This window comes from Mustela lutreola, chromosome 4 (assembly GCF_030435805.1).
Source record: "Mustela lutreola isolate mMusLut2 chromosome 4, mMusLut2.pri, whole genome shotgun sequence".
NCBI lineage: Eukaryota > Metazoa > Chordata > Mammalia > Carnivora > Mustelidae > Mustela > Mustela lutreola.
In genome coordinates this window covers 9,361,276-9,377,677 of record NC_081293.1, presented here as the reverse complement: position 1 = coordinate 9,377,677, position 16,402 = coordinate 9,361,276, and the positions used below count along the sequence as shown (strand labels likewise).

At 49.1% G+C, this 16,402-nt stretch overlaps 1 protein-coding gene and 1 long non-coding RNA gene across 14 annotated transcripts in view; one reads left to right on the top strand and one right to left on the bottom strand.

The window, feature by feature from the left end:
- Window positions 1-4,921: 4,921 nt before the first annotated feature.
- The window catches only part of TACC2 (transforming acidic coiled-coil containing protein 2), a 210,284-nt gene continuing 198,803 nt past the window's right edge, over window positions 4,922-16,402 (top strand). For 7 of the 13 annotated variants that reach the window (XM_059172976.1, XM_059172973.1, XM_059172979.1 and 4 more), the window contains exon 1: window positions 4,962-5,075. Coding sequence is in view for 2 of the 13 variants with exons in the window: in XM_059172970.1 (XP_059028953.1) it covers window positions 5,058-5,075 (18 nt within the window). In the remaining 11 variants the exon portion in view is untranslated. Of the gene's footprint in view, window positions 5,076-16,402 lie in introns of all 13 variants that reach the window. The other 6 variants (XM_059172967.1, XM_059172965.1, XM_059172972.1 and 3 more) reach the window with 3 other exon arrangements.
- On the bottom strand, window positions 10,985-12,833 carry LOC131830600 (uncharacterized). The gene is made up of 2 exons (XR_009353234.1): window positions 12,559-12,833; window positions 10,985-12,087 (listed from the first exon to the last, which is right to left on the bottom strand). It is a non-coding gene; the product is annotated as an uncharacterized LOC131830600 (long non-coding RNA).

Here is a 16,402-nt window from a genome sequence, read left to right as displayed (position 1 = left end):
ATTTTCCAGGCTCTCAATACTTACGGGTCCAAATGGATTGTTAGCCTCCCCACCCTACTGTCTCCTCCCTCTTTTTATGGAAAGGAGCCACAGCATATTAGTAAACAGCAACAGGCCCTTGAAACTTCTGCACCTGGAGTGATTTCCAGTTGGCAAAACAAACAAACCAGTGTTAGCTTGGGGACATCTGGGAACATGCGTAAGCCTTGAGCCTCATCTGGTCTTCCAAGTCTCTCCCTCCCCTTTCTTTCATTTCGTTAACATTAAAGAGGATTTATGCATAAATAAAAAAGGCCTGTGAATTAAATTTTTTTCCTAATCCCATGTTAATAAGTGTCTTGATGGGATCACACCTGTTATGTATTTGTCACCCCAAAACCCGACTACATGCCCTCAGTAACACTTTACTCCAGTGCTTTCCAAATGTTAGTGTGCATTTGATTCACCTGGGGATGGCTGTTAAAACTGACTGTAGATTCTGATTCAGTAGGTCTGGGAGGGAGCCTCTAATTAGCCATTTCTTTCCTTTTTTTTTTTTTTTTTTAAGATTTTATTTATTTATTTGACAGAGAGATCACAAGTAGGCAGAGAGGCAGGCAGAGAGAGAGAGAGAGGAGGAAGCAGGCTCCCCGCTGAGCAGAGAGCCCGACACGGGACTCGATCCCAGGACCCTGAGATCATGACCCGAGCCGAAGGCAGCGGCTTAACCCACTGAGCCATCCAGGCGCCCCTAATTGGCCATTTCTAATTCGCAGGTGATACCCAGGCTGCTGATCGGAGACCATACTCACACCTGCTGGAGGGGCAGAGATGCAAAACAATTTAAATATGTTTACTCACTTCCGAAGGCCAGAGTGAGATTTATTATTATTATTATTGATCTATAATTCACCTGCTGTAAAATTCACACTTCTTAAGTATACGATTCAGTGGTTTTTATTGTTCACAAGATTGGTGCAGCCATCACCACAATCAACTTTAGAGCATTTTCATCCCCTCAGGAAAAAAAACAACTCATACTTATCAGAAGTCACTCCTCACTCTCCCCAAGTCCTATGAAGGATTTAGAAGAATTTAGGCTAAGGGTAGAAATGCTGAATGCAACTTATTTTAGATATGATGGGCAGGGACATCTTCTCTGAGAAGGGGCTATTTGAGATCCGACTTGAGTCACGCAAAGATGCAGGGAAATCGTATTCTGGTCAGAGGGGATGGCAAAGAAAAGTCTTTGAGGATAAAACAAGTCTGGCACATGTAAAACTGTAGGAAGACACACACACATAGGTGGAGAGCGGTACCCAGGGGAGAGAGTGCTGGAAGGTCAATTTAGTTTTGACTCTCATTATCAGTTAATTGACCTATACTGTTTTGTTTCTAGAAACATGTAGGGTTGGTGGTGAATTGAAGACAGCCGTGAATTCTTTGACATTCCTCCCACTGAGATAGCGGATTTCTGTCTCCTCCCCTTTAAGGTGGGCCCCACGACTGTCTGACCAACAGAATACAGAAGTGACCCTGTGCCAAGTTCTGGACCGAGGTGTTAAGAGATCGGCCGGTTCTATGTTCTGCTGAGTGGGACATTTACTCTTAGAACCTATTCTCCATACTGTAAAGAAGCTGAAGACAAAGGGAGAGGCCATGTGCAGGTCACAGGTGAGCTGCTAGCCTGGGTCACCCGCCAGCCATGTGCATGAGGCTTTGCGACATCCAAGCCCACTGAGCCCTCAGACGGCTCTGATTCTAGCTTTCGTCTGACTACAGTTCCATGAGAGCCCTCCCTGCACACGAGAACCACACAGCGGAGCCCAGCCCAGCCCACAGAACCATGAGAGAGACTGTGAAGTTACTGTGCTGGGCCCTTTCGATCTGGAGCTTCACCTCCTTGAACTTTGGAAAATATTCTTCTATTACTTCCTTGATAATTTCTTCCTTCCACATTTCGGTTCCATGTCTGCCTCTCTGTGAATGTGATATGGGACCTCACGGATTGATTCTCTAAGCCTGTAATATTTTTTTCATATTTTAGGTCTTTCATTAATTCTATTTTTTTGACATATTTTTTGTCTTCAGCCTTCTATTGAATTTTTTATTTCAGACTATGTGGGAGGTTTGGTTTTTGTTTGATTTCAGCTTCTGTCTGCTCAGCGGGTGTCAGGAGAGGACGGAACAAGGGGAAGGCACACACTCCGCTTAGGCCTGTTTTTAATTTTCAAATATTCAACCCCAATTCTGTTGCCTCCATTGTTCCTGGGATTTCTGTCCTGGGTCTGCAGTGCAGACTGGGGCTTGTTGGGGCTGAAATCCCACCACCTCCTTTGACCCCAGCTCTAGGCTGAGCCTCCTGTGCCCTCCAGGACCAAACCTCAATCCCCGTGCCAGCATCCACAGACATGGACCAATCGCTTGACCAAGGTGCCATCCCAGTTTGCTTTCTTAGGGTCCCAAAAAACTTAAAAAAAAAAAAAAAATCCCTGCTGTCACTTCAGTGAACTCTCAAAGGAAAGGAGCTCTTCCTGCTTCATTAACGAGAGTTTCTTTTTCACTGCGTAGGGAGATAATAGGCTGTAAACATTATCCTTTTATTTTTATAAATCCACCTGTTTGCTGTCATAACATCACTTTGAATTATTTTCCTCTCAGAATTTTAAAATAATCACCAGCTCGAAGCACTGCCTGAGAAATGTTTTTTCTCATGTTCTATGCCATATGCCAGTTATTTTCAGCAAGGCCGCATTTATGTGAATTTACATGGGGCAAGTAGGTAATACGCAATAAAAATATTAATGAAACAGCACTTTATGAGCAAATTTGAAAACATTTCAAATCTCACCAGATTAAAACAATTTTTTGCTTTGGGTAATTAATTAGAGTTTGAGTGGAGAAGCGTTTCAAGGCTGGCGGGTCACATGAAGGGTTAAAGCGACCCTGAGAGTGTTGCCACACGGTGGCGCCATTTCAGCCGCTGAGCCACTCCTGCAGTTTCTTATGAGAAAGGTGGGAACCACCCTGTTCCTGGGCAGTGGGACTTTGACTTGTGATCTCAGCGTAATTAAACAACAGAACAACAAAACAAAACCCCAAAAAGCTTTCTTACATCTCAAGGCATCTTCAACCAAGCATTATGTGTTAGTGCAAATGCAAGCGCTGAAAACTGCTCCTGGTTGTGTTAAGTGGGAACCGAAGGTAGAGGCAAAGACCTGACCACGGGACATGCCGGGAGGCCACTCAAAGAGGCGCCCTGCACAGCGGAGGGGTGATGCTGGGGACATCAGAACTGGTGCTAAGGAGAAAACCCACCCCGGCGACCGTAGACCCAGGCCCTCTGGAAGTATCTGCTTTACCTCTATGCTTGTGCTTGTGGGAACATTTGCGTTCTGAGTGTTGAATTACCCAAGAACTTCAGAAAAAAGTCCTGCCAAATGTGATCACTGCGAACAATTCTATTCCTGAATAAAGGCTTTCAGTTTGCAGAGAGCTTTTATGTACAACGTCTTGTTTAGGCCTTGCTGGGCCCATGGAGAAGGTGGGCGGTGGGGCAGTTCCACCCTGGATGAGGCTCAGAGACACCTGCTCCAAGTCACGGCTACAGAGGAGATGAACGAGGGCCGAGGCATCCAGCCCTGACTCCTCCTTCAGAACCCACAGATGGGGCCTCTGTACGACAGGCTCCTTACAACCCAATAAAAGATGTTGAATATGTTAAATAAATAAATAAATAAATAAGTGTAATGGTCAATTGAATTCAGTGCCTGAAAAGCAATTTTGAAAATTAAACATTTCTATTGGAAATTAGATTACTTTTAAAATTTTCTTTGAAAAATCACTATTCACATGAGGTAAAATTCCTAGAACAGAAAAACGTGGGGAGACAATCTTCCTCTTTCCCTGTCCCCCAGTTTCCACCCCTTCCTGGTGGCAACCACTCACTGCCACCAGTTGCTTGTGTGAATTTCCAGAAGGTCATTATTTTATATATTTTTACACATATTATAAAATAGTGTAGGGCACCCAGGTGGCTTAGTCAGTTAAGCGTCCGACTCTTGATTTTGGCTCAAATCATGAACTCATGGTCATGAGATCGAATCCTGCCTCATACTATGTGCTGGGCCTGGAGCCTGCCTAAGATTCTCTGTCTCCTTCTCCCTATGCCTCTGCCCCCCAAAAAATAAAAATAAAAAATAAAAAAAATCTATATAGTGCAGTATGATTTTTTTTTCAGAGCATAGAATTAACATACTACAAAAAAAGAATTAACATACTACATATACTGTAGCAGGCACATAGATTTATACCTTTTTTACACAGATGGTAGCATTATACATACTATTATGTACCTCAATTTTTTTTCCCACTCAGCAATGCATCTTGGAAAGTTTTCACTGTTGGCACCTAAAGGGCTCCATTCTTTCTAACGGTTGCTTTGTTTTCCATCATACGGCTGCACATTTAATTCATTCAGTACTGATGGAATTTTAGGTAGCTTTGCCATTTAGAAATGCTCTAAGAGTAACTGCTCATCCTCCCTTTCTGAAGGCAGCAGACTGACGTTTTCAAAAAGGACAAACTGATTTTATGAGGTCAGGAGAAGCTGACAAAGACCTATTCCCGTTTACCAGAAGCACCTCTAACTTTACAGTTTTTCATTTTGTTCGGTTTTGAAGGCTGCTTTGTTTTGAAAAGTGGCTGGTCCAAGCCATAATACAGAACTGCCCCAACCAAACGCACTTGCAGCCCCAGGCGGTTGAGACGGGATCCGGGTCCCCAACAAAACGTAGAGTGAGAAAAACAGGGAGCTGCAAACTCTGGGCACCTGCAATCTCGCTGGCCTCTGTTAGTCCCTCTCAGGGTTGCAGAGCCTTCTGGAAAGCCGCTGCCTAGCCTGGGTCAGATTGCTTACACGCCGCTGCTTTCCGGGCCAGCTTTCCCAACCTTAAGCCAATGCACATTTATAGAACACTTCCATGTGATCCTGGGGGAAGACAGACCACGGGCGGAGGGCAGTGCTGAGAAGTCCTCACATCAGGAAGAGAAGGCTTGTTCTCAGCTCTGCTCTCCTCATGCTCAGAGCACCCTGGGTAAGTACGTCTCAGACGGCCGGCTTTCTTCCTTTGAACAATGTGTGGCTTTAAACTGGTTTGGCTACTGAGATTAGAGGGAATAAATGCATTTCTTTCTTTTCTTTCCTTATAAAGGGAGATGAAAGGCACATTTATGCTTCTTATTGCCACGTTCCCCTACTCCATGGTCTCCTAAGCTGCATGACATGTATTTTTTTCTTTCCAATAAGTTACTGTCTCCTTTTGGTAGGATGAGTTCCTGTGGATCTAGACCTTGGTCCCCTCATTCTTAAAAAAGGGTTTTTTTGGTTGGAGGAGATTTCATTCTTCTAGCCTCTGTTATGATTCCGCCCCTTGCAAACTGGATTTTCAAGTATTTATGGTTCTGTGGAGTGATGGTTTCATAGACCCCCTGAGGCCCCAATACACCGAGACTTTATGGGCATAAGTTATTTTTAAAACTCTTGATGGTGTTGAGTTTGACATGTTTGCAGTGTTTCTCTAGACTCACACAAGTACCTTTTCCGACCAGTTTTGGTGCTGTGGCTGCTAACTTGAGCCGCCATGGGATTTCAGCAAACACTGTGTTTCTGAGTCTGACTTGGTGTCGGTTAGAACTGACTCATCAGGCCACACCGAAGGAGGGCAGAATGCTGAGCCTCATTTGAAAATCTTACAGCTTAGTGAAACCCAGGGCAGTGCATGTGTGTTGTGTGTGCATGTGTGGGTCTATTTCATAGGATGTTCCATGAAACAGAAATGACCAGACTCAGACTACATGCTCTCTCATGTGTGATTTCTGCCTATGCATGTGTGCAGGGGGGCAAACTTCCTCCGGTTTTAGCTGCTGCTCCCCAACTGGCACGCTGTCCTTCCTAGTGAGTACCTGTTGGCTACTTTGGGTTTGTCCTGCCCTCAGGTCCAGTTGGCAGGGCCCTTTGGCCTTTGTCCATGTCCTCCTGCACGGACACCAATCTGAGGGGGGTCTTGTGGCTGTTGGTGGTCGATGTTCAGGACAAGGCTAAGTGTCAAGTTTTGCTTTAAAAGTCCACAGGGTTTGGTTTTCCTATCTTGTTGCTCTGTTTATACGGGGAGATTTGGGAAGATCCAAAACTCTGCACCCACAATGTTCCCAGAGTGCCCCTTGTCAGGTTTGTCATCGCAGTCAGGAGACGGCCTTGCTTCTGCAGCAGCTCTAATGGGTAGTGATAAGGGTCTGGCCCAGAAGTAAAGGTAATGGGAGGAAAGGGACAGTGAAAGACACTCCGGGAAGGAAGAATCCAGAGGTGTCCGTGAATGTGTCTTGGAGAGACGAGGAATGAGACAGAGGCGACATTAAAACACAATCATTCATCTCTTCCGTCCTCTCAGCAAACACTCAGCTAACCCCATGTACCAGGTCCTGGGAATGGCGGTACCGTTGTAAGCCACTCTCACGTGAGCCGGGAGCCCGCGGAGCGCCTGGGCTGGAAGAGAGGCCGATCCCGAGCTGAGATCACTGGGAGACGCAGAATCACCATGAGGGCCCCAGCGGATGTGACTGAAACACCACGGTCCTGTCAGTGGAAATCAGGGAGTCAGGAGAGGGTTTGGGTTGAAGAAGAAAGATACACATTTATATTTCACGAGGTTAAGTGACTGTGAATCATCTGAGTAGAACTCTCCGCCAGAGTTGAAAACACAGTGGGTGCAGGAGGAAGTGAGGAATGGAGGCCTAGATCTGGAACCTTCTGCCTGGACGCTGTGGAAGAAGTCATGGGAACAAAGGGAAGCTTCTGAGGAGACCAGGCTGGAAGACCAGAGCCTGGGTCTTATTAGACGGTTCCCCTGAGAGGGTGGGAGGGGCCACTGGAGAAGGCCAGGGAAAGCGGGTTTTGTCACGCCTACATAAGGGGACAGAACTTCAGGGGAAGTGGGGGCGGCAGTGTCACAGAGGCTGTGGAGAGGTTGAGGGAGGGTGAGGACGGAGCAAAGGCCCCAGTCTGCAGATCCTGGCCACTTCGAGCATGGTGTCCATCAGGGAACATCGGGTGAAAGAAGCAGAAACTCACTGTGAGTTGAGAAGACACCGCTCTGGGCTGTAGCAGCTCCTTGCATCCGGGCTTCTCGGCTACCACCTGCTTCCTTCCGGTCTGAGGGTGGGCCGGGGTCCTCTTCCTTCCGGTCTGAAGGTGGGCGGGTGTCTGCTTCCTTCTGGTCTGAGGGTGGGCCGGGGTCCTCTTCCTTCCGGTCTGAAGGTGGGCCGGTGTCCGCTTCCTTCCGGTCTGAGAGTGGGCCAGGGTCCGCTTCCTTCCGGTCTGAGGGTGGGCCGGTGTCTGCTTCCTTCCGGTCTGAGGGTGGCCTGGTGTCCGCTGGGCTCCTCAGCCTGCTCCTCCCTCAGGTCACCGCGGGTCGTCTCCAGGTCTCTCTGGCACTGATCCTGGCCTCCATTCCTCATTGCCTGGAGATTTATCCCCCCCCCCCCCCCACCATCTTGATTAACTTCCGGGACCCCTATTACATATCAAGAGAGAAGATCTGTCTGGCCCAGCTTAAGCCCGTCAGCAGTGTCTAGGAAGGAGGTGGTTTGGTGGGGTGGGCAGGATGCTGTGTCCGTGGGAGGTGGCGAATGAAAAACGAGCCATTTTCAGAGCAAAGGCCAATGGCAGGTCCTCAGAAGTTGCCTGCGCAAGCATCTGATCTTATGGGACTGCAGCAGAGACGCTGGTTGCAATGATGGGTGCCGCTACGCAGACGCGATGATGTGCCCCGAATGGGCCAGGGGAGTGTAGGGCATAGAGGCAACACCGGGGGGCGGGACAAATGCATCGCACCAGACTGTGGGGTGCTGACCTGTAGCAGCCCAACTCACTAGGAGGCGGACCGTGCTCTCCATCTCTGATTCCCGAGGAGATCAGAAGCGCGGGTGAGATGGTCCCAGCACAGAAGGCAGGGCAGGGGCCTGAGATCCAGGTGGCGACACCAGGGAGCAGCGGACCCTGTCCAAGAAGACCGCACTTCATGGGCTTGTCTGGACCCTTTGAGAGTCGCTGGGCAGTCCACGACCTTTGTCCTGGGGTCCTTAATTCCGCTGTGTTTAGAAGCGGTAGATATCTGTGTTTTTATAGTCCTACCTGCTGAGGCAAGCCTGGGCCTGTGTTTCAGTCTCGTGAAACGGCTGCGAAAGGCAGGAGCAACTCGAACAACAACTCGAGAGAGCTGCCCCCTCGCCACCTTTCATGAATGTTGTTAATGAGGGTGTTTAAAATTGACACGGTGGAGGGAGCCGCTGGGATAAGTGAGCGCTCTGAGTTTGTGACCTAAAAAGGGGAAATTCTGCTCTGCTCTCAAGTCAGGGAATGGCCTCAGCAGAGCCCCGTGCCAGAATTGGTGCCAAAGAATTATAAAGAGATTAAACCCAGTGAGACAGGCTGTGTTCTAGCAAAGAGAGCTAACCTTGTGTAGTCGAACTGCTCACATGGGTTCGGGAATGACTAAAATTGGTTGTGTCTCAGTATTCTGGGGTTCCAAAGAAATTCCCAGCCTCTACCAAAGGACTGCCTTTCCTCAGAGTCGTTGCCTTTCATGCTTATTGAATCCTGAGTTGCAAGGCTTAGATCACGAATGATTATTCTTTCTGGCTGTGCTCGTTTTGGGTGAAGGGACAATAAAGGGTATGATGTGGGTCCAGCTGGAGTGGTCCTTTGTGAGCGGGGGCAAGCTTTTCATTTTGAGGGGACGTGGTTTTATTAGTCAGTCTGGGGGCTTCAAAAGCAAGGCCTTGTATTTGGGCCATTCAAAAGACCATTCCTGCGAATATGTTTCTGCTGAAGCAGATAACGAGGCTCAAATTAGGATCTGACAGAGTTATCTCGCGTCTCGTGTTTCAAAGCGAACAGATGAGACAACCAAACCTTGAGTCCTGGTCAGTCACAAGATCTGCCTCTCGTGTGTTCCAGTTCTTTGAAGAACATGTGGTGATGTTATTGTTTGCATCGCCTGGTGGAAGTTTCGCTGTTTGGCATGTCTTGGATACGCTTCTCTCTCTCCCCACTCCAGCCTGCTCTACTGCCCCGGGACTGCCCATGCTTTTGCAAATACCTTTCCCTCCTTGAGCCTAAACAAGGGCATTCAGGTTGAGGAGAGGAGGAACGATTCCCTTGGGCAGTCAGTCATTAGTACCAAACCTTCTTATCAGCTGGGCAGATCTTACCCCTAGGGAATTCAGGAAGTCATCCTTTGGGAGCTGTGTTTGTACATGGCAAGATGAGTCCTCAACCCCACGTTCTGGAAGCCAGGCAGTAGGCAGACACATGGTCCTAAGAACCAAACCAGGGTGGGTGGGAGGTGAGAGAGGGGCTGGGACTTGGGAAGCAGTGCTTGGGCCGAGCTTCCCTGGAGGCACCGGCTCCCACATCTGAAGTCCAACCAGGACACTTAATCATGAGTTTTAGCTTCCTTCTGTCTTCTCTGCTGTTTTCCTGTAGAACTAGGTCTTCCTGTGATTTGCACAGATTCATGGAGGGCCGAGATTGTCTGACTTTCCTCTCATTGTTCACGGTTATTCTGAAGAATGCTTAACTGTCTCTATTCTGATCTTCAAGTTGTCCTGAGGGTTTGGTGGTTGCACACACTGACTTTCTCTTTCTCATTGCTTTATATCTTTTTTTTAAAAAAAAGATTTTATTTACTTATTTGACAGACAGAGATCACAAATAGGCAGAGAGAAAGAAGAGGCTCCCTGCCGAGCAGAGAGCCCAATTCGGGGCTCGATCCCAGGACCCTGGGATCATGACCTGAGCCCAAGGCAGAGGCTTTAACCCACTGAGCCACCCAGGCATCCCTCATTGTTTTATATCTTTTGGGGAGGAAGCATTGGGATGTAGGTCACTACTCCAAAAGTTAATTAGGAAAAAACAAAACAAAACAGGAAAATATGATTAAGATGTTCTTTTTGTTCTTGTTGGAAAGCATTATAGTCGGAGCAAATGGGACTTAACAAAGTCTTATTGATAAGGTAATTATTACTAACCTTACATTTTAAAAGATGAGTTTACAATAAAATTGTCTGAAGAACAAAAGTCTTAAAAAGCTATTTCCTATTTTACATAATAACATTGCCTGATGTTATCTGAAACTCTCTCTAAGGACTAATAATTGCATTGTCCTATTACATCACGTAGAAGGCAAATACCTTTACTTTCTTAATGCGGCTCTAACATACGGCTGGTCAGTCTAATATCTTGGCTCCAGTATAATTGGCACTGATAGCCCATGCACACTCGGGATTTCTGCCGGCTCTTCCTTCCACCCCTTCCCATCTCCTCTTCCCCTGCCCTTGGCCTGCAGTCCCCAGTTACGTTCATACTGTCTTCGATTTCCAAAAATGACAGCACAGTTTAGCATTTAGATTCCAATGATGTCTGAAAGTGTGTGGGTTTCAACAGCTTGTTTTCATAAGAAATATGGTTTTGATAATATCCAGTGTGCTTAGGACCATACGAAAATCGTGAGCAAAGAGAATCTTGTACTTGAATGTGTCATCAAATATCTGTTTTAGCAGGAGGAGAAGAGAACCCTTACTGCAGACCAATATGTGCCTTCACGTTTCCATTTTGGACTAAGGGACTGGGCACTGTTTCAAATGTGGGGTGCTCCGAACATAATCCTCAGAGAGATAGAAAGCAGTGATACCCAGTCTGCCATGGACCAAGATGACGCTAATGGCCGGTAGTCAAGGGGCCATGCTTGTAAACCGTTATTTTACCGGGGAGAGGAATAGGACCCTTCCCCCGCTCCTCCGTCATGTGCCACGCTTTGCACTCCCATGCATAGATCTTCAGGATGGCCAGCCAGGGTTGGGTGTCGGCTGGTATAAAGGAAAGTGAATGGGCCCTCCTGGGGGAAATCTTATCAGTTAGCTTTTGCCATGTGACAAACGACCCTCATAAAACAAAAACCATTTATTTAGTCTCTGATCCTGTGCGTTGGCATTGGGGCTGGGCTCAGATGCTCTTCTGGGTTGTTCTCTTGGTCTCGGCTGGGATCCTTCAGGTGTCTGTGGTCAGCTGTGGCGTGGCTAGCTTTTAACAACTACTCATCAGCCGTGAGGCTGAGAGAATGCGAATTCAGAGGGGTCCCAGAAGAAGGCAAATTTAGGTTGACCCTTGAGTAAAAGGGCCAGCCCAAGATGATTGTTCATAAGGTCAACCAGATTGTCCCTCTTGTCCTCAAGCCTCACCACTGACCATGGAGCAGTCCAGGCCTCGTGGTGTCATTATTGTCCGGAGCCCGGGGACATGATCTCATGGAATCATGGGTGGGACCTCAATTATGGAGCAAGAGAAAGAGCTTCCCAGAAATCCAGTTATCACTCTTTCCAGAGGGAAACCTCAGGACAGAGAACTGCCCATCACTGGAGGTATTCAAGCAGATCCAAAGAGTCCATGATTATTCCCATGTTTTGACTTAGACGTGCAAAACTTAGAAAGCACCATCACCAAAAGTACCTGGCCTCTGTCCCCCTCCAAAAGAGCCAGATTCCAGCTGATGAACTAGGCCCTTCAAGACCTGTATCAAACATCCCAGGATATGATTGCCAGTGGAGAACCCAGGTCTCTCCATCAACAAGCTGCACATGGCTACAATGCTCTCCTGAGACAAGAAGAAGCCTCTGTGCTTCTGGAGATGTCCTCCATCCCCATGATGGCAGCAGCCCTCCCACGGCCTCCAGCCGCACTGTGTCCTTGCACATCAAGCCCTCCACCTGTTCTCCACCCTGATGGTCCCTACTTCTGTGGTCGATGCTGCCGCCCTGATTGGGCCCCCAAGTCGGTCCCCATTCACAGTTTTCTGGACTCAGTACTTTCCTGCTTGGTCTGACCTGCAGCTGGTCTAGGCTCCCCAGGCTCCTCACCGTGCAACGTCTTCGACCATCTAGGCGGAGACAAGCATACAAAACGAGATCTCCAAGCAAACAGAGACAACTTGGTGTCCACTTCAGCTATTAAGTCAGATGTTACAGGCATGAGGAATTGTTTTTGATATGCCACTGAAATGGAAAACAAAAAGCAGTTTCAAAAAGAGTACAGACAGGGATGCCTGGCTGGCTCATCTGGAAGAGCGTAGGACTCTGTCTTGGGACTATAGGTTCGAGCTCCATGTTGGGTATAGAGATTACTGAAAGAAAGAAAAATCTTTAAAAAACAAAACAAAATTTAAGAAAATTCAAATGAGTACAAACAACATTCATGATCCCCAATTTTGATTCTGTGGTTTTTTTTTTTTTTTAAATTTATTTATTTATCAGAGAGAGAGGGAGAGAGAGCGAGCACAGGCGGAAAGAATGGCAGGCAGAGGCAGAGGGAGAAGCAGGCTCCCTGCCGAGCAAGGAGCCCGATGTGGGACTCGATCCCAGGACGCCGGGATCATGACCTGAGCCGAAGGCAGCTGCTTAACCAACTGAGCCACCCAGGCGTCCCAATGCTGTGGGTTTTATTTAAGTTTTCAAATGTCTGCTCACCCAGATGTCGGCTGGTGTTTCTCTGCGCCTGTAGACTCCAGCTCAAGCCCATGCCTAGTGGATTGCCAAGGTGCACCCCACGATTTCTGTGAAACCTCCAGGGCCTGTATACTCCAGTATCGTCTGTTCTCAGGTGCCTACTTGACTACTGTATTGACCCAAATATGAATAAAATGCAGCTTCTTCAAGGTTCAGGCCCCCAACCCTTGCCAAAAATAAAACACAGCAGGACAAAGGGCTCACAGGGATTCGTGACTGTAGTGTGACCGTCTGGGTCCCGGGAGGAGGGCTGTGTGCTACAACGGCAGGAAAGTGACGTTGGGCGTGATTGTTCAGCTGTCCTCGGCCCGCTTCCAGGGGATGTTTCCCTGACTCTCCTCCATTGTTCTCTATCTCACACCAATGCCCAGGTCCTTCCTCTGCCCTCTGTCCTCTTCTCTGACCTTGACCTCAGGAACCAAACCTCCTTACTCTCATTTCACACGGGGCGCCCCTTAGCCATCTGAGCTACAGCTCCTGCCAACCCTCGCCACCTACGCAGACGAAATTCGGTTCTTTGCCCAAAGAGTGTAACTTCCCAAGAGGAATTCTGGTGCCGGGCTGTGAATCAGCCTGATAAGGCAGCTGGAGGGGGACGGGAGCTGAGATTTAAATTCGGGTAAGCCACCAGAGGTCTCTGGCCTAGGCTGGTCATCTGTAAAATGGGGGCATTAGATTAGGTCTGTGCTTCTCCACGTGGAGGGAGGCTCACTCATGTGCCGACAGGCCATGGATTTGCCAGAATTCCAAACCCCTCAGCTCTCGGTGTGGTCAGGTGGAGCCTGGGTCACCGGGCTGGGCATGAGGCTTCACACAGCCTTGTCCATGTCCCCAGGTCAGGGGCGGGGCACATGTCTTCACAGTAGAGTGCAGGCCAAGACGTGAAAGGTCGGGAAGCCGCACAATGAACTAGAGCTACCGTGCACCCCGATTCTGACAGCTGCTGGTAGAGACTGGCATTGGCGTGACAGCAAGTGTATGTTATGATTGGGGACAGTGGGTTGCCGGGGGTGGTGGGGAAATCCTAACCAATCTTACTAAAGTCAGAACTGATGAATGGAGGAAACTCACCTTGTCATTCGTTGAATGGAACACACGATTATTGGATTCAAAGCAGGGAGTACGGAACCAGGAGAAAGAAGATCTTGGGTGGGAATCCCCGCCCTGCCAGCCTATCAGCCCAGTCCAGTTAGAAGACAGAAACATCCTGGTTATTAACAGAGAGAATTGGTTGTAAAGAATTGTTATCTAGGTAAATAGCAAGGCAGAAAAGCCAGCTCAGAGTTGTAAGGGAAGGCGGCCCTGCAGGAGGTGGTTATCAACTCAGGGCTTAGGGAGTGGAGAGAAGCTGGAATTATTAAAATTTAGAGGCTTGGGGTGGGGGTGTCTCAGAGAGGGGACCCTCAGAGGGAGCCCTAGCCATGAGGCAAGCTCTGTAGGCCTTGAAAGAACTGCACATGGGACCCCAGCGCTGGGCAGGAGGGGACTATCCTCCCCCTGCTCCCCCCCAGGGGAAGGGGAGAGGCTGGACACTGTTCCCAGAACCGGAAAAACAGGCCGGAAGGAGTGTGCTCTCCTTCCTCCGTCCACCCAGGCCTCTGCCTCCCAGCGCAGGGCCTCGCAGAGGTGGGCTGGCGGAGTCCCCCCGCTGGAACGCAGTAGGTTTGAGGCTGGGAAGCAGAAACTCAGCATCTGGCCCAGCCTCTCCCCAGCAGCTGGGCTGGGTGACGTGGTCTCTGGTCTCGGGGCAGGACAGACCATTTCTGAGCTCCCCCCAAGTCCCCAGGTTCCCCGAGGCTGGGCTTCTCCCATCAGAGTTTCCTGGTGGCCTCAGAGAAGGGGGAGGGGAAACTGGGAGGCGGGGGTGGGGTGGGGTGGGGTGGGGGTGGTGATGGCAAGTGGCGGGCGAGGAAGCCTTGTCGTGTTACTCAGACCCCGCATTGCTGCCAGGTCCCCGGCAGACCAGAAGGCAGGCGAGGTCTCTCAGTAATTCCCCTTCCCAGGCTACGGCTGTTTGTTTGTATTAAAACAGGAACATGATAACGGAGCTATAAGTAGCTCCACGCTCAGCTGTGCGAGGCCGGGAGCTGGAACAACTGAATTCGGCCACTGGAGGGAGAATTCAGTTCTGCCTGCTGCGGCTGTCTGTGGGAACAAGCCGCTGGCGTGCCCGGCCGCCAAAGTCATGGCTGGTCCCATGAACCTGAGCTCACCTTCACGCAGCAGACACAACTGGACGCCTCCAGTCATCGCCTCCCACACGCTCAGCCTTCACAGGACCGGACTGGCTGGACGCCACTCGGCTCGAGGGCCATGCCACAGCAGGGAAGGCAGGTCTCGGCTGACCTTGCGGGTCTCGTCCGGAGGCGACAGCAGAGTCGGCAGAGGCCCGCTCAGGGGTCTGATGTTCGCACGCCTGTCCGGGTCTAGATTGGGCTCCGGACCCTGCTCCCTGGGAGACCAGCGTAGTTCATCCCCACCCTCTGGGCCTCGGCTTCCCCATGTGTGAAGGAGGTGTCGGTGCGGATGATCCCCAAGCTTCTCCGAGCACTGACAGCCTAACATGCTCAATGCGGAAGAAAAATCAAAACTTCTTAAGCCTTTCAACCAGATACATTCCCATCGCCTACACAAAAGTGGTTTTTTTAACCTAGAGAATAAAAATCCCTAAGTAGAAAACTCGGTACAATTGTCTGATGTATCACAAATCCCAGCTCACTGCTCTCGCAAGACAGGGGAGGTGAGTTGCAAAACCTCTCTGAGCCTCCGTGTTATCATCAATGCCATGGGGCCGGCGTGATCTTGTCTCTGATTTCCCAGCTCCCTGTGCCTCCCCACCCTACACCTAGCACGTAAAATGGGGCATTGGCCCGACCTGGACATGGCGATCTGGGTCTGAGCGGCGTCCTCCACCCACCGGCCTCTCTGCGGCGCCCAGCTGCCGTGCGGGTTCTCACGTTCCACTCGCCCTCTTCCTCCACACTTGGCCCCAGGCCCCATTTCCCCGGTCCTGCTCTCTCGGCTCCTCTCAGCAGTGCTCCGGCTACACAGCCCTGCAAGGCTATCTCAGCCGCTGCGCCAAGTGAGTGGCCCCAACCCAGCACTGTTGGCAGATCAAGAGCGGGGTTGCCTCAGTTAGGACCCTCCCAACCAACTGCCCGTTGCCAACAGCTAAAAACCATGCTCTGCTCTAGAAGTCAATGAGCAGAAAAAGAAATGGGAGAAAAAGGTTTTCAATTACCTTTGAACTGTATAGAAAAATCTTCTAAGTTGGTAGCCTCACATCCTTCGTGAATGCAGGGCCTGGGGCCAGCCAGACTCCCCATCCTTCCTCCTGGTTTCTGCTGGCCTTTGACCGTGTGACTCTGGGCTTCCGTTGTTCATCCATAGAAAGAGAAAATACCTACCCATCGCTTCGCCGTAAGTAGTAAAGAGCACATGAGCCCCTCAGTGCTTGGTACATAAAAAAGCTCAATATTTATAGAATGCGTGAAGGTGTGAATTAATGGGTCAAAGACTGTCCTGTCTTACATTCGGGGTCTTTGGCGGTTCTGATGATGTGACGCCAGTAAACCAGCTGAGAAACAAAAATCCTCCCAAACAGTCATCCTTTAAAATGAATTTTATATATTTAATTATATATTTATTTCATTATTATATATTAATATATGTAATTATATATATAAATTGTATATATAATTAAAATTATATAATTAATTATCTATATTTATGTATTTTATATATTCAGTCTATGGGAGGGTTGAGGTCAGCTGGCTGTTTAGGCTCCGCACAGAGACAAGTGGGT